Raw genomic sequence first — 22162 nt, forward strand, 5'->3', positions numbered from 1 at the left:
AGACTAGACTTGTTTGGAGAAAGGTAGTATGTCATAATTCATGAAAGAAATATATTCACCTTGCCTTATTTACTAGAACTTTAAGCTGAAATAAAATCAGAGTCGACTGAATGTGGCCCCCTTCTTTATCTCATTTTCTTTTTTCTCCCTTCTTTTCTTCCTTTCCTTTTTATATATCTGCTTGAGATTTTTATCTCACAACAAACATTAGGAACACCGACCCAGTAAGATGAGTGGAAGAAGTAAAAGATGATGGGGAAAAAAAAAAAGATGATGAAACATGATAGAATAAAATAATAAGAATAGGAATTGAATAGGAATTTAGCAAGAAACTGAGGTTTTCATCTTGAATCTCTTTACTAGTTAGTCAGCAAATCAGCTTTGTAGAGCATCACTTCAAATCTGTCAAACATTTCTTGCTTACTTTACGGGATTGACATAAATGATAATATCTGAAAGTACTTTATAAACCATTAAGCAAATATACAGCAGTCATTATGATCATATCTGAAGTTTAGGTTCCTTCTGCAGAACTGTTGGAGAATGCTAATGAGGCTCTTTCTTATATATAATTACTATAAGGCAATTCCAAAAATTTAGATTTTAAAAATATATGAAAGTACTTAGTAACTCTTGCAACAAAAAGTATACATTAAGATTTAAGTCACTGTTAAAACAAATACTTCTCCCCCCACACAATTTTATTTACCAACCAGGTATGTATATAAATCATCTAATTTTGACATGTAGAACAAGTCACACAGAATAGTTTCTTGCACATAAACCATTTGTTACTGCTTATTTTCTTTGTCCCTAATTAGGAGAGTCACATGAAATGACTAGTTTGGGTTCAAAATTATAGAAAAAGAAAATACATTTGTTTTGTAGATAGACTTTTAAAAATTATCACTCTAAAATGTGAATTTGGAATTTTTGCTGCTTTATGAAATTCAATGGACATGAACTTAGGCAAACTCCAGGAGATGGTGAAAGACAGGGAGAACTGGCATGCTGCAGTTCATGGGGTCTCAGAGTCAGACATGACTTAGTGACTGAACAGTGACAACAACAACATTTTGTTAACTAAGTATTTTTGCATAAATTACTGTGAAGCCAAGTGCATTCTTTATTATATTTATAAAGGTGATTTTTAACTCAAAATAGCATTGCATTCTCTTTTTTTTTTTTCCCCTCTCTCTCGTTTAAATTTTATTATTTATCTTTGGCTGTGCTGGGTTTTCATTGCTGGGAGGGCTTTTCTCTAGTTGCAACAAGTAGGGACTACTCTTGTCCCAGTGCACAGGCTTCTCATTGCAGTGGCTTCTCTTTCACGGAGCACAGAGCATGGGACATGCGGGCCTCAGTAGTTCTGGTGTGTGGGCCCTGTAGTTTAGGTCCCTAGGCTTTAGAGTGCAGGCTCAGCAGTTGTAGCATATGGGCTTAGTTGCTTCACGGCATGTGGGATCTTCCTGGATCAGGGATCAAACCATGTCTCCTGTGAATTTTTTACCATTGAGCCACCAGGGAAGCCCAGTATTGCATTTTCTTAAATTGAGTATGGTTGACCTACAACCCTCTGTTAGTTGCAGCTGTGCAACTAATTCAGTGTGATTTAATGTTTCTACAAATGATTACCACTAAAACAAACGCTTGATAGAGTGATTTTTTTTTCTGTATTTTACAAGAGGAAATTCTCTTGCCTTTGACTATTTTCCATTCTTTTCTAATCACAGCCCAAAGAGCCGATTGATCCAATTAAAGAAAGAGAAGCTGGAATACACTCCAGGAGAACATGAATATGGATTATTCCCAGCCCCCATTCATGTTGGTGAGTACTCAGTATATACAATATATTGCTGAAAAGAAATGGTATTTCTTGAGTTTACGTGAAATGTAATTAATGTCTTTGTGTTCTCATTGTTTCTGTATCTCCAGGAGGTCAAGTCTTTACCATTTAATTTGTAGTCACTCTGAAGAATTTTTCAAACTCTTTTGCTTTCTAGGGGTCAAAATAATGTAAATCTTATTCACTAAAGTGTCAATAAACAACACTCTATCTGTAACATTTGATTCTCTAAGTGAGTCCTCTAGGAAAACCCAACTATTTCATTACTTCAGTTTCTAATGTTTTCTGTGTTCAAAGGGAGATGATTTGTGGATATGTAATAATCAAAGGGGGAAGACCCACTGCTTTTTTGATCACTTATATTCTTGAAAATTGATCAAGGTTTTCTTGTTCTGTTTATTTTTGGAGCAAATGTTAAGTCTTTGTTTAGCATTCCGATAATAATACCTTCCAGAATCTTATCAGATAAGTAAAGTATACCTGTAAGTCATCCTGGATTTCTTTCATTCTTTCCACTCCTCATCCATTCCATCTCCAAGTTTTGTTATTTTTCTCCTTGAATATATCCTGCTTCTCTTCAAATCCCATTGCTGTTATTCAGGTCCATGCCACTATTATCTTTTGCTTGGGCCATTGCAGTAGCCTTCTAACAGATCTGTCTACTTTCATTCTTACTCTTTTCCAATCCACTCTCTACACAGTAAAAGGAAAAGTCATTTTATAATTTAAATCATATTTAAAACCTTTCAGTGACTCACCATTAAACTATTAACTCCTTATCCCAACACTTGGGAATGATCTGGTTCCTGACTACCTCATTAATCTGCCTCTGCTGTTTCCAGATTTCCTTTATTCACTGTATTATGTCATGCTGGTCTTCTTTCAGATTCTAGGCCATTCCAAGCTGTTTATAGCCAAAAGATAATTTTGCTTATTATTACCTTTACCCAAAAAGATCTTCCCACAGTGGATTTCTTCTCATCCTATGAGTACAGGCTAAATGTCAGTACCAGCTTAAATATTATTTTCTTTAAAATTATTTTCCTGATTGTCCTACCAAATAGCATTCTTCACTCTATATCAGTTCTGTATCACAGCACCCTGTTTATTTTTCTATCATCTTTAATTGCTGTATTTATTTACTCATTTACTAATCTGTCTCCTTCACTAGATTATAAGCTTCAGGAGTATAAGATCATTTGTCTTTCTTTTTCTCCTTTGATTTTCCAGTGCTTGGTGCCTAATAGAAGGTTAGTAATATTGAATATACAAATGAAAGAAAAGAAGGAGAAATCAGAATAAGTTATTGAATGTAAGAAGAGAATTTTTTTTTTCAAGAACAACTTACTTGTGTAGTAAGATGTTGATCCTGTACTTTTAGTATCCTCTTCACCAGTGACTCTCTTGACTGTGGTGCTCTTCTCTGTGTTATGATTATTTAGTTCCTTTTTTCTCCCCAGAAGGCCCAGCACCAGCAGTGTATTTAAAGCAGCAAGGATAGACAAGTTATGCAATAAAGATTAGTTTGCTTCAGTTATTCTGTATTGGGTGGCTAGAGAACAGTTTAACTATAACATAGCGTTACAAGCATACCTTTCCACCTTTCCGGCGCCTGGATCAGGAAAGTTCTCTGGAGTAGAAAATGGCTACCCTCTCCAGCATTCTTGCCTGGAAAATGCCGTAGACAGAGGAGTCCATGGGATCACAAAGAATCAGACACGACTGAGTGACTGAGCACAGCACACACAACATTACAAGATTTAATTCTCAGCTAGATAACTGGAGAAGGAAATGGCAACCCACTCCAGAATTCTTGCCTGGAGAATCCCAGGGACGCAGGAGCCTGGTGGGATGCCGTCTATGGGGTCGCACAGAGTCGGACACGACTGAAGCGACTTAGCAGCAGCAGCAGATAACTGTACTATTGTTTACTTAAGAAAGGTAAGAGTAAGTTCCATACTCTGGGCTTACTACCAAAGTTCTTTTGAAAGAGCCTTTTGCTTTTAGTAGTGAAATCATGACAGTGGAAGAAGATTCTCAACAGATTTAGCTGTTTCCTAGATTCTGCTAGTGATAAACAGGCTTTGAAAATAAGAGGTAACTTTAAAAATTCCATATTAAAAAAAAATGACCATTTTGGTCTCACTGGTTTTCCTCTGGATGGGAAGTTGGCTAATTGATAACTCACATTTTGGGAAGAAGTTCTAACTTTTCAGGTGGATGATAGAGTCAGTTAACTCCAAAGGAGATGAGATGAATGATGGATAGGCCAATATTTATGTCAGATATCTGGCATGAATAGTGTTTAAGAGGTCCAGAATGGAAATCCCTTAATTTAAATAAAGATTTTGACTCTTAAATCCCCACTTTAGTCTCTCGCTAAGACTAATCTGTACTCAGTAGTCTATAAATTAAGTAAATAATGGAAAAACCTAACTCAGTAGTGGGCTTTTTTCCTGTGAAACAAGATTTAACATCAGGCTGTCACAAGACTGATTTCTTTTTGTGGACAGTGTTAATTTGTTGTTCAGATAATCTGTGATTGGGGTACAGAGTGAGGCCTGCCAGCTGTTGGAACAGGCCACTCCCAGCATCATGTAAACAAAGAGTGTGGCTTTGAGTCAGCCAGGCCTACATCCAGCTCTGCCTTTGCCATATTAGTCATGTGACTAGATTAGTAAAACAAGTAAAATAGTAATGCATCCTGTCATCAGTGGAGTAAGTGGAAAATAATATTTTTTTTAATTTTTAATGAAATCAGGTTTCCTTATCTCCTCAGAGAAATGAATTTCAAAGAAATTTTACTTTTTATAATAAGTACTCATTTAACAAAATATATATTTTACCTTTACATAACTGTGGTGTTGGAGAAGACTCTTGAGAGTCCCTTGGACTGCAAGGAGATCCAACCAGTCCATTCTGAAGGAGATCAGCCCTGGGTGTTCTTTGGAGGGAATGATGCTAAAGCTGAAGCTCCAGTACTTTGGCCACCTTATGAGAAGAGTTGACTCATTGGAAAAGACTCTGATGCTGGGAGGGATTGGGGGCAGGAGGAGAAGGGGACGACAGAGGATGAGATGGCTGGATGGTATCAGCGACTCGATGGATGTGAGTTTGAGTGAACTCCAGGAGTTGGTGATGGACAGGGAGGCCTGGCATGCTACAATTCATGGGGTCTCAAAAAGTCAGACATGACTGAGCGACTGAACTGAACTGAACTGATTTAGTCAATTCATTTTTTATAACAGTTCTACAGTGAGTTCAATGAGGCAAGCATGATGTTTTCAGCACATGGTTTCTATGATAGCTGGATATACCCATACGAAAGGATAAAATAACTCAAATTGGATCATCAACCTAAATACAAGAGCTAAAATTATAAAACATAGGAGTAAATTTTTGTGACCTTGCATTAGGTAATAATTTTCTTAAATGTCTGACACCAAAGTCATGTACAATAAAAGGGAAAAAAAGACAAATTAGACTACATTAATATTTAAAATTTTGTACTTCAAAGAACACCACCAAGAAACGAAAGCAACCCACAAAAAGGGAGAAACATTTTCAAATAAGAGGCTTGTATCCAAAATCCCATGTATATAAAGAACTGTTACAACTCAATAATAAAAAGACAAACAATACAATTTTTAAGTGAATAAATTATTTGAATTGATATTCCCCCCCAAAAAAGATAGAAATGGTCAATAAGCATATGAAAAGATGATCAGCATCATTAGTCATTAGGAAAATGGAATTGAAAATCATAATAAGATACCACTTCACACTCACTGAAATGGCTTTAATTAAAAGATTTATGAGAATGTGAAGAGACTGGAACCCTCATACATTGCTGTGAGAACATGAAATGGTATAACCTCTTTGGAAAACATTTTAATAATTAATCAAGTTAATGACAGATTTAATATAAGACCTAGCAATTCTGTTGCTTAGGTATGTACCCAAAAAATTGAAGATATATGTCCAGAGACCTCGCTGGCAGTCCAGTGGTTGGGACTCTGTGCTTCTACTACAGGGGACTCAGGTTCCATCCCTGGTCTGTGAACTGAGGTTCTGCATGCCACTCACATAAGCAATATGTGATGTAGCCACACAATGTAATACTGTTGGGCAATAACAAAAATTTAGTTCTGAGACACGTGCCATATAAAATCCCAGGTCTAGGTTTGAATTGAAAATCATGGCATTCCAAGAACCAGGGAGATTGCAAACTGAATTTTTAAAGGCATCAATGTATGCCAATACCAAGAAAATAGAATAATCTGACAAAGATTTTACAGTAGTTATAATTTGTAAAAAACACTTTAACAAACAATTATAAACTTACTTAAAACAAAAAGATAGAGCCTTGACAAAGAAATGAAAGGAAAAACAAGTAGAAATTTTAGAATAAAAATAGGCAGTAGCTGAAGTACAATGCTCAGGGATAGAGTCAGCAACAAAATGAAAGATACACAGGGAACAATCAGTGAACTAGATGATGTAATATTACCCAGTATGAACAAAAGAAAAAGTAGACATTAGGAGAGATAGGCTGTGGGACCATAACAAAAGAGCTTATATTTATATTCTTGGTGTCCTGGGAGGAGATAAGAAAGAAGATAGAGATGAAAAAGTGCTTGAGTAAATAAATGGCTTGAAAGCTTCCCAAATTTGGCAGAAGACATAAACCTTCTGATTCAAGAAGATGAGCAAACCCCAAACAGAGTATATGCCAAAGAAATCCAGGCCAAGACATGTTTATCAAACTTCAGCATGCTAAAGACAAAACAGTTTTAAAATAATGAGAGAAATGACTCTGTATGCATAGGTATAAATCAGATCAAATGACAGTGGGTTTCTCATCTGAATTCATGTAAATGGCACATTTTTCAAGTACCTAAAGAAAAACTGTCAAACCAAAATCCTATACCCATTGAAAATATCCCTCCAAGAATTGAGAGGAGCAAAGGCTTCTTAGGTGAAGGTTAACTAAGACAGTTTGTTGCCAGCAAACTTAACCTATGAGTAAAGGAGGTTCTGTAAATGGAAAGAAAGAAACAACCTTGGAACATCAGTAAGGCAGAAAGAATCCAGTCAGCAAAAATATGGGCATTTACAATAGGCTTTCTTTCCTTCTTCTTTTGAATTGAAAGACTTTCCTGACAATCCATTGGGTAAGAATCCATGCTTCCACTGCAGGGAACACAGGTTCTATCCCTGGTCAGGGAACTAAGATCCTGCCTTCCAACTAGTGCAGCAAAAAAAAAAAAAATTAAAAATAGAACTGCCATGTGATCCAGCAGTTTCACGTCTGGGAATATATCCAAAGAAAATGAAAACAGTAACTCGGAAAGATGCATGCACACACATGTTCATAGCAGCATTATTTACAACAGCCAAGATATGAAAACAGCCTAAGTGTCCATCAAAGCAGGAATGGATACAAGAGTTGTTGTATGTATATCAAAGTATAATACATGCATGTGCACACATAAACACAGTGGGATATTATTCAGCCGTAAAAATGAGGAAACCTTGCAGTTTGCAACAACATGGTGGACCTTGAGGGCATTGTGCTAAGTGAAATAAGTCAGACAAATACTGTTTGATCTCACTTTTATATGGAATCTAAAAGTGTGTGTGTGTGTGTGTGTGTGTGTGTGTGTGTGAGTGATAGAAAAGGGGATGACAATATGTGTGGTTACCAGAGTTGAAGGTTGTGAGAAGAGGAGTGGGAGTAAGTGGTCAAAAGGTACAAACTCCTAGTTACAAGATACTTAGGAACTAGGGATATAATCAACAACATGATAACCATAGTTAACACTGTTGTACATATGAAATTGTTAAGAGACTAAATCCTGAGTTCTCATTGCAAGGAAAAAATGTTTTCCTTTTTTTTTCTTTCTCTGTTTACTGTCTTTGTAAGAGATGATGATGCTAACTAAAGGTATGGTTGTAGTCATTTCACAACATACATACTCAAACCATTATGCTATACACCTTAAACTTTTACAGTGATATGGCAATGGCACCCCACTCCAGTACTCTTGCCTGGAAAATCCCATGGACGGAGGAGCCTGGTGGGCTGAAGTCCATGGGGTTGCTAAGAGTCGGATCCAACTGAGCGACTTCACTTTCACTTTTCACTTCCATGCATTGGAAAAGGAAATGGCAGCCCATTCCAGTGTCTTGCCTGGAGAATCCCAGGGACGGGGGAGCCTGGTGGGCTGCCGTCTATGGGGTCGCACAGAGTCGGACACGACTGAAGTAACTTAGCATAGCATCTAAATTATATCTCAAATGAAACTAGAGGAATATTAATTAATGAACCAAGCCAAAAAAAAAAAAAGATTGTGTTTAGGAAGAAGAGAATTCAAAAAACTGAGGAAAGATGATAATATTGCTTAGTAGATATTCCTTAAAAGGAAACAATTAGTGGATATCTCAAAACTTAAGCCATGGAATATATCTTTTCATTTCATTCAAAAATTTAAGACTTGCTCTTTGATCAGGCAGTTTTCTAGATGCTTGTGATACATCAATAAACAAAATAGTAAAGATCCTTGCCTCTGTGGAGCTGACATTCTTCCAAAGGGGAGACAGAAATCACAATATTCCTGTCTTTCTGAATCTCACCTGTTTTTCCTCAGGCTGATAAAACCAAAAACTTGAATCCTTATCATATTTTGCTTAGTGAAATTTAAACAGTTTCATCTTGTATCTTTTATCATTGTTTATAAACCCTTGGGCACACATTTCACTCAAACAAACACTACCACTGCAACTTTTCTTTGGATGGCGTTGGGATCATTTTCATAGAATAACAAAGGAAAAATGAGTAATTCTAATCTATTTATAGAGCAATATTATAACCTAATACTCAGATTATATATAAATGAGCTGAACTTTTTCTGAAGGTCAGTCACCTTATTTAGGGGACAAAAAAGGCCAAGTTTTTGTCAGATTTTAAGGTATCTTGAAAAGAGGTAGAGCCATTATTACCTCTCTCCTTTTTATTGAATAACTCCCTCTCCTTTGGTTTCCTCGTTTGCCTAGCTACTTGATTAACAATAGAATGCTTTTGTGAAATATTCTTCCTCCTATTGTTCATATCTTTTTCATATTAGAATTGGTTTTATAAAAGAAATCATCATGGACCTTTCCCTTTTAGATTTCAAGGTCAACACAATCTCCTGTCGTCTCTTCCTTAAAATGACTTTTTTGGCCCACAAAATGAGTTTTATTTCAAAGGGAAAAAGTAAAGAATTTCTTTGCTCCTTTTCTAATATTCAGTGGCAGGATTTGAGATCTCAAGGTTCAAGTATACAATAAGAAAAATCCACAAAAGATATGATTTCATCTAATTTTCAGGTGAAAGTAATTTTTTTTTCCATTTTAAAAATGAGGATTAGCTAAAACAGTATTTTTTTCAAATGAGGAACTCCTCAATATGTTCTTCTCAGGTATCCTCTCCAGCAGAATTTGACAAGGATCTTTTTAGGTGAGTCTCACATATTAAAAATGAATTACCTGGCTCTGGTTTCAGACATATTAGAGGAAAGTAAAGACTGTCTCATCATTTTTTTCCCCAACTCTTAGTATATGGATTAGAGAAAAGTCAAGGTGAAAGTCGCTCGGTCATATCCAACTCCTTGCAACCCCATGGACTGTACAGTCCATAGAATTCTCTAGGTCAGAATACTGGAGTGGATAGCCTTTGTCTTCTCCAAAGGATCTTTCCAACCCAGGGATCGAAGAGAAATACAAATAATAAAGAAAGGCAACATATAACATCTGTGGAGCTGTTTCTAGGAAAGCTCAAAATGTTGGACAGTGGGGAAAATTGTGTTTTTAAAGTTAGTTGAAATATGAGACTTCCCTGGCTGTTAAGACCCTATGCTTCCACTGTAGAGGGCATGGGTTTGATCCCTCATTGGGGAACTAAGACCCCAGCGTGCTATGTGGCCAAAAAAAAAAAAAAAAGCTGACATGAATAATGGATGCCTTTCTTTCTAGAAAGAGAAAAGTATTATTTTTAAATGTTCAGAACTTATACTCTGCTCCTTCATACTTGAACAACCTCTTCTCTACAGAAAATACACTAAGAGTTAACCCTTTACATCAAGGGATTTGTCCTGTCTTCTGAGAGCCAATTTTGACTTGCTAAAAAATTACATTTATTTGATTGTTGTTAGAAACAGTACATACTCATAAAAATTCCTAATGTAGAAAGATGTGAATTGAAAGATAAAGTTCCCCTTCCCAGAAACATACTAGTTTAGCATATACCCTTTCAAACTCTTTCAAATACATATATATATATATATATATGGCTTATTTTTTCCTGATACTTTGTTACCAAATTTTTCAGCATACAGAAATTTGAAGAAACTGATCACAAAATATCCCATCACACAAAAAAAATCCCATCACCTAGGTTTTGTCATTGATATTTGCCTGATTTATCATGTATTTATCCATTTGTTGTTCCATCCTGTTTTTGGATGCACTGCAAAGTAAACTGCAGGGACTGATACAGTTCCAGCTAAATATTTCATCATAGTGTCAGAATCAAGATCTCAGTGTTTGTTTATAGGGTTTTTCTTTTGATTTGAATTTACCCTCAATAAAATCCACAAATCTTAAATGTACTTTTGCTCAATTTTTAAATTTTTTCCTACTCCTCTATAATCCAGACCTTTCTCAAGAACATTATCATCATTCCAGAAAGCTCCTTTGTGCCCTTCCTTAGTCATTCCCCACCATATTTAGCCACTTAATGGATTTTTTTAAAAAAAAGTCAGCCCTAATATTGCTCTAATATTATTCTGCAACTTGGAAAATAAGTTTTCGTGTGAGTAAATATATACCTCACTTCATTTAACAGCTGCACATTCATTATTTAAATACACCAAAGTTTACTTCCTTGTTGTACTTTTTCATTACAGACTTTGTAGTTACACACTCAGCTTTGGTTCCCTGTCAAGAGATGGACTCCAGTCTTCTACCAACTGTAACCTCAGACAGCAGCTTGTTATATTAACCTCCATAAGTTATTTGACTTAGATATAACTATAATCCATATTGCTCTGTCATCAGATTTATCAAATGAATAAACTCACTGTATTACATGTTAACATGTAATTGCATGTTAACAAATAACATTTTTATGGAAAATCAGTTCAGTCGCTCAGTCATGTCCGACTCTTTGCGACCCCATGAACCACAGCACGCCAGGCCTCCCTGTCCATACCAACTCCCGGAGTCCACCCAAACCCATGTCCATTGAGTCGGTGTTGCCATCCAACCATATCATCCTCTGTCGTCCCCTTCTCCTCCTGCCCTCAATCTTTGCCAGCATCAGGGTCTTTTCAAATGAGTCAGCTCTTCACATCAGGTGGCCAAAGTATTGGAGTTTCAGCTTCAGCATCAGTCCTTCCAATGAACACCCAGGACTGATCTCCTTTAGAATGGACTGGTTGGATCTCCTTGCAGTCCAAGGGACTTTCAAGAGTCTTCTCCAACACCACAGTTCAAAAGCATTAATTCTTCAGCACTCAGCTTTCTTTATGGTCCTACTCTCACATCCATACATGACTACTGGAAAAACCGTAGCCTTGACTAGATGGACCTTTGTTGACAAAGTAATATCTCTGCTTTTTAACATACTGTCTAGGTTGGTCATAACTTTCCTTCCAAGGAGTAAGCGTCTTTTAATTTCATGGCTGCAGTCACCATCTGCAGTGATTTTGGAGCCCAGAAAAATAAAGTCAGCCACTGTTTCCACTGTTTCCCCATCTATTTGCCATGCAGTGATGGGACCGGATGCTATGATCTTCATATTCTGAATGTTAAGCTTTAAGCCAACTTTTTCACTCTCCTCTTTCACTTTCATCAAGAGGCTCTTTAGTTCTTCTTCACTTTCTGCCATAAGGGTGGTGTTATCTGCATATCTGAGGTTATTGATGTTTCTCCCAGCAATCTTGATTCCAGATAACTCCCCCCTATTTTTTTGAGGGCAAGTTTATTACGTTTTCGTCTTAGTCTGGATGTGGTAGTAACTTTCCCCAGAAATTTTTAATGAGAAAAGTGACTTTATTTTACATTTTTGCAAATCTTCTCGATGTCTAGCTAATATAGGACAGTTGGATTTTCTAATGTGTTTTTGCATTCTATTTGTTGTGATGTTATTATGGTTTAAATATATGAAGAAATCTGACCTCACATGGGTAAAAAGTTGTCAAAGAGAGGAAGATTTAATAATTTCACATAATTGTAGATATTCTTTGATATTATAGCAAAAATTAAAAATGTTCCTTAACATTCGAATGCTGGAGTATGAAATCAATGGATTTTTTTGTATTGTTGCCTTAAAATCCAGATCTCTCTTCTAAGTTAAATAGATTTTTACCCATGTATGATTTTATCACTTCATGCATTAGACATTGGAAAATATTAATTCACTGAATTACATTGCTCTTCCATTTCCTGTATGTATCCCTGACAATTCATATTTGTGATTTGCCACTTATTTCATGAGAAAAACATAAGTATTGGAAAACAGAATCTCCTGATAATTAGTAGACACAAGTTTTGCAAAATTTCAGTGTTCACTTCAAACTAAAATTTTATCATTGGAAATATATTTTCAGTTGGAGTTCTTGAAGTAACAAGTTCACTGGATTTATTTTCAGTTCCTAGGTTAGAATAACCATTGTCTGTCAGTTCTTTTAAGTAAAAATGTCGTTCTATTAAAAAAGCCAACTGGTTCGGCCCACCATTCAAATATTTGCACAAGTGCATTTCCTTAAAATAACCATCATACCTTAGTATATAGCAGAAGTACTTTATGCATACTTGCATTGTGTCATGCAGAATAAAGATTTTGGTTTGTGGGTCAAGATTTAATATTTTTACTACTTTATCAAGAGCATTCTTAGATAATGCCGTATAGTTCATTTCTACTGGTTTCGTTCTAATAGAGATTTGTGCCACATGCCTTCATTCATACTAAAAGTACAGCTTTACCCACTATTCCTTTTACCCCATTAGTACAAATGTCAGCATAATGAAAATGCATATAATATCTTAGTTGTGTTACCAAAATAGTTTTGACCTCTCGGATCCCTTGGGGTAAGCAGAGCACACTTTGAGAACTGCTGGTCTGGAGACCATGATAAAACACGTCCAGATAACAAGGAAACATCTAAATCCTGCAAGAAGTGAGTTGAGCATCATAGTGCTTCATGAACAAAAAGATCATATAGAGTAAAGAAATTGGGGGGCAGGGTGCCTCTTTATGGTAGAAAGGGGCTTTGAAACTGGCTATAAAAAGTAGTAGTATTTCAACAGGTAGGAAGAAAAATGTTAACAGATCATAAATTTACATGTAAATACTCTTGAGTTATTTAAATTCAGAGTTTCCTATTTTGGAAAAATTTTATACTCCTTTTGTAGTTAGCCTTAAATTATGTACAATAATGGAGGAAAGATAATAGACGCTCTGGTTAGTGACTTTAATGATTGACAAATTCTTAGTATTTAGTGTGCTTCATAATGATGACTTCTTTTGCAGTAAGTTTGCCATGCTAGTTGTTTTATATAAGCTAAAATTAAAACATCTTTAGCATATACCACATGGAGCACAGTGGAAAAGAATAGCAAAAATTAAAAATTGGTGATGGAAAATTCATAAAATTTAACATGAAATGTTTATTTTTTTTACTCAGTGCATGTTAAAGCTTGTGGCTATTTGACTCTTTGTATAAAATAAATACTGAAATGGATAGTATTGTTTTGTTTCAGGAAAATATCTAAGGCAAAAGAGAATTGATTTTCAGCTTCCCTATGACATTCTTTGGCAGTGGAAACATAATCAGGTATGAGCTTATCTTACCATATTTCATTCCTTTTTTTTTTTTTTTCAGTTTTATGTGTTTATTTATTTTTTACTTTACAATATTGGTTTTGCCATACGTTGACATGAATCCGCCATGGGTGTACATGTGTTCCCCATCCTGAACCCCCCCTTCCACCTCCCTCCCCCGGTATTTCATTCTTAAGTGCTAAATGGGGGAGAGGGAGATGCAAGTCTTTTTCTCTGCCTCCTTGTTATGCTCTCATCTTAGGAAATACAGAGAAGTGTCCCTGTGAAGGTCAGAGACTAAGAAAAATGAATTTGCATCCATATTTAATATGACCTATTTGCCTTTACTCATAACTTCAAAATAGCAGTAAGTTCCTGCTTCCTTAGGAAACCTTCAGTTATTATTCTGGACTTTTATTCTGGTAGCAAAGATTCTGTTCTGTAAGAATCCTGTTTGATGCAGGTCTCAAGAGAATTTAGATGTACTGCCAGCAGCATTAAGAAATTTCAGGCTTTATTTTCGTTGGCTCCTTCCCATCAGTTTGGAATTTATTTTTCACATACAAAAGAGAGTCTTCTACCAAAGGAAACAGGGAAAATATTTAATACTCTTGTACTTTTAAATATATTGGGAACTAAAACTGGGAAGGTGCTGTTTTTCTTTCTTACTTACCTAAATTGAAGTTGCCCCCAGTAATTTTTATATTTAGCAAAAGCCCCCAGAATCCATATTGGGAACTACCATTGGGAAATAGAAGTAGTCATGCAAATGAGGTAAATAGGCTCCTGAGTTTTGCCAGAATTCCACCAAAGTTTAATCTTGGAAAGCCAAAAGCAGTGAACATTCCCATCTGCATTCTCTTCTTTGATGGTCTGTCCTGAATTTTAAGAGGGTCAGTATGTTAGATATTTGTCTCAGAGAGTTCATAACAATAAAGGAGATAGTGTTTTGACTCACTGTACCCACTGAAAAATGATGGTGGGATTATTCTTATAGATTAGTACACTTTAGCTTAAACAGCTTAAACCAAGCTCCTGTTTGTTTGTTTGTTTGTTTTTTGGTACTGTCTTCTATAGTAAAACACTCACAGACTGACTAATACTTTTTTTTCATAATGCATTCTTTATTGCAGTATGAGAACACCATTATCCTGCCTGCCATCTCCCCTTTATTAACTGAATTAATTGCCTTAATTAAAATGTAAAATTTGTTTTCCTACAATAATCATCCTGAAAAAGCCAGGATACTTATCTTTTTCATATCATATACCTACCCTACCCATCTGAACAAGCCCTGTGCAAGTTTTCCTTTCTTTTCATAGAGGGAAATAAAGTCTTAATTTATCCAAATGAATAGCTTTAATCTGCAGTGTGATAATCATTTAAATCTGTCCAATAACTTGCTGAAGAAACATCTAACAAAAAATACGTTTTCTTTAATCTACTTATGATTGTTTCTGTTGAATATAGTTCTCTTACCCTGATCTGGTAAGTCACCTTTTATTCCAGGGTAAAAAGTGATCACACCTCAAATGTATCCAACCCAGAAAGTAAGTGTTTCCATATGGGCAGAGTACATAGATAATTTCTTTATTTTTAGTGATTTATACTGTTTTCTGGCATTTGAAGTTGAATGCTATATCGGGATTTTTCTGTTTTTTCTTCTAGCTGTACAAGAAACCAGATGTCCCACTATATAAAAAAATTCGTTCAAGTGAGTAAAATGAGAGCTGTTTTTTCTGCCTCCATACCATCAGTGTTCTCAGCCTGGCACTTAAAAATTACTCTATATGTTCACAAACTATTCTTTGTTGTCTTCTCTCAAGATGTCTACGTTGATGTCAAACCCCTTTCTGGTTATGAGGCTACCACTTGTAACTGTAAGAAGCCAGATGATGACACCAAAAAGGGCTGTGTGGATGACTGCCTCAATAGGTACTGTACTAAACTAATTCTGTAAGCCCAGGCTTTAAGATCTGTAAGATGCTTCATTTACGGGAAGTCCCTGGTGGTCCAGTGTTTAAAACTCTGTGTTTTCACTGTCAAGGGCCTGAGTTCAATCCCTAGTTGGGGAACTAAGATTCCACAAGCCACGTGTGGCCAGAAAAAAAAAAAGACTTCATTTAAAGGAAAAAGTTAAGTAGACTCTGATATCCTCTCAAGAAATCAAAAATGATATATGAAACCTAACTGATGGACTGTCTTGGTCTGCTTGGGCTGCTATAACAATCATAGACTTAAATAATAGAAATATATTTCTCACAATTCTGGAGGCTGGGAAGTCCATGGTGAAATTGTCAGCAGATTCAATGTCTGGTGAGGACCTACTTCCTAGCTTATAGACAGCTGCCTTCTCCCTGAATACTCACATGGCCTCTCCTCAGTACATGCTCATGGTAGAAAGATACTTCTCTCTCTTCCTCTTCTTAGAAGGCCACTAATCCCATTATGAGGGCTTCTCTGGTGGCCCAGTGGTAAAGAATCCACCTGTCAATTCAGGAGCTACAGGAGAGGCGAGTTTGATCCCTTAGTTAGGTAGATCCCCTGAAAAAGGAAATGGCAACCCATTCTAGTGTTCTTGCCTGGAGAATCCCAGGGACAGGGGAGCCTGGTGGGCTGCCATCTATGGGGTCGCACAGAGTCGGACATGATTAAAGCAACTTAGCAGCAGCAGCCAGTATTCTTGCCTGGAAAATCCCGTGGACAGAGGAGCCTGATGGGCTATGGGGTTGCAAAAGAGTCAGACAGGACTGAGAGATTAAACAACAATCCCATTACAAGGTTCCCACCTTCATCAGCTAATAAAACCTATTTACCTCCCAAAGCCCCTACTTCCAAATAGCATCACACTGAAGGCTAGGGCTTCAACTGAATTTTAAGGGGACATATTCAGCCCAAAACATGGGCTAAATAGAGAAATAGGAAGCAACATCATCTAGAGTCTTATGTACTCAGGTTTAAATCCTCTTACTGCTATGAGACCTAAGGAAAGTTCTTTAACCTCTCTAATAAAAATAATACTAGTAGAAGGGGGAAACTAAGTTGGTAGACATTAGGGTATAGAAGATATATTAATACACATGATGATTGAGTCAGTGATGCTAATGAGAGATAGTAAGGCTGTTGTCAGAGATAGGAAGTGTGAGTTCTCAGTGAAATTGAGATTTCAAAGTGAAAATGTCTAATTGAGACAAAGGATTCTATCTCTATTAACCTAAGCAGATACGTAGCAAAGGAGAATTAATGAACTTCCCAGCAGTGTTCCTTGTTCTAGATAGCTTTCCTAGACAGATAGCTGCTTCTCCAATTTTGATCTCTAGTCAGCTGTCCTGTGGGCTGAGGGAATCAGTGTTTTTGCTTTAATGTGCCAGCTGGGAAATTCTACCTTACCTACATAACTGTAAATCTTCATCTTGTCATTGTACATACATAAAATTGTACATAGTAGTAGTAGTAGCTTGGTGATTTAGGTAGTTGATGTTTTATGCAGACTATTTTCACTCTCAAGTATTTTATGTATGTGCTTTTATGTATCATTGTAATCCATAAGCTCATCCTTTTTAGATTGATGTCACAGCTTGCCATTCTTCTGTTGTTCATTATTCAAGTTACTTTTAATATTTTGCTATTAAAAATTATACTACTATGAAACTGTGTAACTTCCTTTTTTTAATCCTTAGATTATATTCTCAAAAGGAGAAATAACTGTATAAATTATAAGAACATACATATATATGTATACATACATATATGTAATTTTTACTGTATACTTTCTAATAACTTTCATAAAATACTGAGTTAATTTTTGGTATCACCACTAATACATATTTATTTCCCCTTAGTTCTACCTCCTTTAGTTACTGACATCTAACTTTATTTCTAGTGCTTTCGTATTTCATCAGTTTACTATTTGAGAGAATCATATGTCCTTAAAGTTGTTTAAATGTGCATTTCTTTAGATGCTAACATTTCTGTGCTTTTTTGTATGATATTTTATTTATTGTCTATGAAATTAATATAGCTGCCTCATTGCTTATTTCCTTTCTTTCCTTCAATAGTTCAGGAAGTTGTTGTTGTTTAATTGCTTAGTTGTGTCTGACTCTTTTGTGATCCCGTGGACTATAGGCCACCAGGCTCCTCTGTCCATGGGATTTTTCCGGTAAGAATACTGGAGTGGGTTTCCTTTTCCTTCTCCAGGGGTTGGGTCCTTCCCAACCCAGGGATGGAACCAGAGTCTCCTGAATTGGCAGGATTCTTTACCACTGAGCCACCATGGAAGCCCTCGTATATTCTTAGTATAGAAATAAATATGTTAGTGTTTCCCCAGGATGCTGAGTGGACAATTAACTTATTAATTTACAAGAAGCATCAGTGTTTGCAACTTGACTTGGATATTTTCAGTATTATTAACTTTTGAATTTAGACATTATTACCTTGTTAATAACTTTATTAACCAACCTAACCCTATTAAAATAAAAATTAATTATATGCATTTTTTTGGCTGCACTGGGTCTTAGTTGCAGCATATGGGATCTTTTAGTTGCAGCACATAGCATCTTAGTTGCAGGATGTGGAATCTTTAGTTGCACCATGAGAAAACTCATTTGCAGCATGTGGGATCTAGTTCCCTGACCAGGGATCAATCCCAGGCCCCCTTCATTGGGAGTGCAGAGGGTTAGTCTCTAGACCAGTAGAGAAGTCCCTTTGAATTCATTTTTTAAATTCCTATTTTAAAAAATGGGTTCGTATAGATGATATGTAGTGTTAATTGACATGTAATTATTCCTTTTCTTTCTAGAATGATCTTTGCTGAGTGTTCCCCCAACACTTGCCCCTGTGGTGAGCAGTGCTGTAACCAGAGGATACAGCGGCATGAGTGGGTGCAATGTCTAGAACGATTTCGAGCTGAAGAAAAAGGTTGGGGAATCAGAACCAAAGAACCCCTAAAAGCTGGGCAGTTCATCATTGAATACCTAGGAGAGGTTGTCAGCGAGCAGGAGTTCAGGTACAGTGGTAAATCATACTCCAGGAAAATGGCAGAGGTACCAGATTAGAATGGAAAATGAAATATTTGAAGTTTACTTTCGACTTAATCATTAACTGGGTTTTAATCATTTCTCTCCTCTTTAGGAACAGGATGATTGAGCAGTATCATAATCATAGTGACCACTATTGTCTGAACTTGGATAGTGGGATGGTGATTGACAGTTACCGTATGGGAAATGAGGCCCGATTCATCAATCACAGCTGTGACCCAAATTGTGAAATGCAGAAATGGTAAGAAAACAGGGGAAGATGAACCCAGCAGAGCAGAAAGCATTGAGGACATCCTGAGATGTATCTTAATAATCAGCTTATACAAAGCAGCTCAGGCAATTCTCTGTTATGACAGATCCTCCCAGGTAGAGAGTAAGCTCGTACTGTTTCTTCACACTTCAACCTATCTATTCCCAGAAGAATGTAATATTTATTTATGTGTGTATGTGAGACATATATGATAATACCTACTATTTATTGACTGCTTACTATGTACCAAGCACTGCTACATGGTTCTTATATCCATACATTTAGCATGTTTATCACATCCTCACTGGATTTGTTACAATGATAAGTAAAGATAAGTGAGATAGATTAGAATCTAACTTAGAATGAAAAAAATACATCTAAAAAATAATCTCACCTTTTGACATGGCCCATACAGAGTGTGTTGTTGTTGTTTAGTTGCCAGGTTGTGTCCAACTCCTTTGCATCCCGATGGACTGTAGCCCGCCAGGCTCCTCTGTCCATGGTATTTAAAAAATAAAATTTAAAAAAAAAAGAATAATTCAGAAAAGATAACACGATAGGGGAGGATTCTAAGAAAATGAGAGAGTTGGAAGCAATAAGAATCTATCTCCCTTTAGACAACTGCACTAGCAGAATCTGTCTGATAAAACTGTTTGGAACTCTGGAGTCTGTTGAAGGCTTGTAACGTCCAGGAGATGTTTCAGGTGATCAGTTGTGATTTGTTTCAGTCAATTTGAACTCTTAACTCAGTAGAGCTACTCATCCCTACCTCCAGCCACATGGCAGGCAGCTGTGCAAGTACTCCTGGAATAGCTTGCATACAGCTTGCATGTGCTAGGGCGGATAAAAGGGGCCCCTTTCTCCAAATACTGAATATCTGTACTCTGATTGCTGATTCTGATCACAGAGGTGCACACGAAGCAGGCAGCCACTGTTGTACCTCCCATTGTTGCCAGTCCCTCTCCCTCCAGCTGTAGCGACTTTCAGGAGATTTTAAGGTACCCTCTTTTGCCCACCTTCATTTTTCATTTTTCGTCTTTTAGGACAGAAATTAAAGACTTAAGACATGTCAAAACAACTACATATGTTGGGAAATATAGTCAGTGACTACACATATCCAAGGGAAGGATCAGAAAAGACATAAGACACTAGGTTTACACTTGAGGCTGATCCTTGAAACAGGAAATTAATAATAACAAAAAACAGCGAATAGGAAAGGGGAGAATCTAATTCCCGAGCTAGCGCATTACTCGATTCAGATGTCCAGTGTTCAGAAAAATCACAAGGAATATAAAGACATTAGAAAATGTGGCCCATTCAGAGGAAAAAAAAAATAATTCAAAAAAATAATTCAGAATAGTAATTCAGTAGAATCTGTCCCTAAAATGGGCTAATGGCAGACACATAAGACAAAACTTTTAAACAATTGCCCTGATGATGCTCAAAGAACTAAAGGAAATTGTCATGAGAAAGTCTTTCATGGGAAAGTCATGAAACTGATGTGAAAAAAATGAAAGTATCAATAAAGAGATAGAAAACCTAAAAAGAAACCAGAAAGGAATTCTGGAACTGAAGAAGTACAATAATTGAAATGAAAAATTTACTAGATGGATTCAGAGGCAGGTTTGGACAGGCAAGAGAAAGAATCAGTGAACTCAAAGATGAGGTGAAGTGAAAATCACTCAGTCATGTCCAGATCTTTGCGATCCCATGGACTATGCAGTCCATGAAATTCTCTAGGCCAGAATACTGGAGAGGGTAGCTGTTCCCTTCTCCAGGGATCTTCCCAACCCAGGGATCGAACCCAGGTCTTCCACACTGCAGGCAAATTCTTTACTCACTGAGCCACCAGGGAAGCCCAAGAATAGCCTATCCTTTCTCCAGTGGATCTTTCCAACCCAGGAATTGAACTGAGGTCTCCTGGATTGTAGGCGGATTCCTTACCAGCTGAGCTACCAGAGCAGCCCATAGGACAGTATAAATTATCAAGCCTGAGGAAAAAGATAAAGATTGAAGAAGAGAGAGCTGTAAGCGGCCTTTGGGGTACCATCGAGTAGAACAACCATATGTATTGTAGATGTCCCGGAGGGAGAAAACAGAAGCAAGAGAAAATATTTGAAGAAATAATGGTTGAAAACTTACCAAATTTCATGAATGATGTGAATATAAATACCCAGGGTGCTTAACGAACTCCAAGTAAGATGAACTCAAAATGAGACACATACCAAGACATGTTAAAATCAAACTTTCAAAATTTAAAGAGCAGGTCTTGGAATCAGCCCAAGACAAACAAATCATTACATACAGTGACATTTTGGAGGCCAGAAGACAGTGGGCCCATATATGTAGTGTGCTAAAAGAACATGTCAACCAGGATTCCTATATGTAGCAAAGCTATCCTTCAGAAATGAGGAGGAAATAAAAACATTCCCAAATATACAAAAGATGAGGGACTTTTTGAGTGCTAGAACTACCCTGCAGAAATACTCAATGGTCTCCTCCAAGGTGAACTTATAGGACACCAGATAGTACTTCCATGCTATATGGAGAAATAAAGATCTTAATAAAGGTAAATACATGGGCAATTATAAAAGGTAGAATTAATTTGACAGTGTTTTGTAGCTGTACTTTTTTTTCTACACAGTTTAGGAAACTAACGCACTTAGTGGAATTGTTAGTTAATTTTTTTGTGCACATAATATAAAAAGAGGTAATTTTGTGACATCTGGAAGGGGTAGAAATGGCTATAAAGGAGTAGTGTTTTTTTATGTTATTCAAATTAAGCTACTATAAATTAGTTTTATAACTTAAGAATGTTCAGTTTAATCCTCATGGTAACCACAAATGCAATACCTACAGACATGTACAAAAAGAAATTCAGGACGAATGTAAACATTTCACTCCAGAAGATTAACCAAACACACTAGAAAGCAGGAATTCAGGCAAGGAGGGACAGAAACCTCTAGGGCATATAGAAAATAAATTGTTCAGTGAGTAATTCCTTATCAGTAATTAATTTAAAGGTAAATGGATTAAACTCTCAAAAAGAGAATGGGATTCAGCATCATTTATGATTAAAAAAACTCTACAAAGTGGGTAAAAGAATGTATCTCAACATAATAAAAGGTGAATGTGACAACCAACAGGTGAAAAATTGAAAGCTT

General features: G+C 36.4%; 1 protein-coding gene across 10 annotated transcripts in view; it reads left to right on the forward strand.

Moving 5' to 3' along the window:
• Positions 1-22162, forward strand: part of ASH1L (ASH1 like histone lysine methyltransferase) — a 208014-nt gene that overhangs the window by 148934 nt on the left and 36918 nt on the right. For all 10 annotated transcript variants that reach the window (XM_010802923.4, XM_024989639.2, XM_015462302.3 and 7 more), the window contains 6 exons: positions 1734-1828; positions 13652-13725; positions 15381-15426; positions 15539-15647; positions 18511-18717; positions 18843-18989. In XM_010802923.4, coding sequence (XP_010801225.1) covers positions 1734-1828; positions 13652-13725; positions 15381-15426; positions 15539-15647; positions 18511-18717; positions 18843-18989 — 678 coding nt within the window. The remainder of the gene's footprint in view (positions 1-1733; positions 1829-13651; positions 13726-15380; positions 15427-15538; positions 15648-18510; positions 18718-18842; positions 18990-22162) is intronic.

The sequence above is a fragment of the Bos taurus genome, chromosome 3 (assembly GCF_002263795.3).
Source record: "Bos taurus isolate L1 Dominette 01449 registration number 42190680 breed Hereford chromosome 3, ARS-UCD2.0, whole genome shotgun sequence".
Classification (NCBI taxonomy): domain Eukaryota; kingdom Metazoa; phylum Chordata; class Mammalia; order Artiodactyla; family Bovidae; genus Bos; species Bos taurus.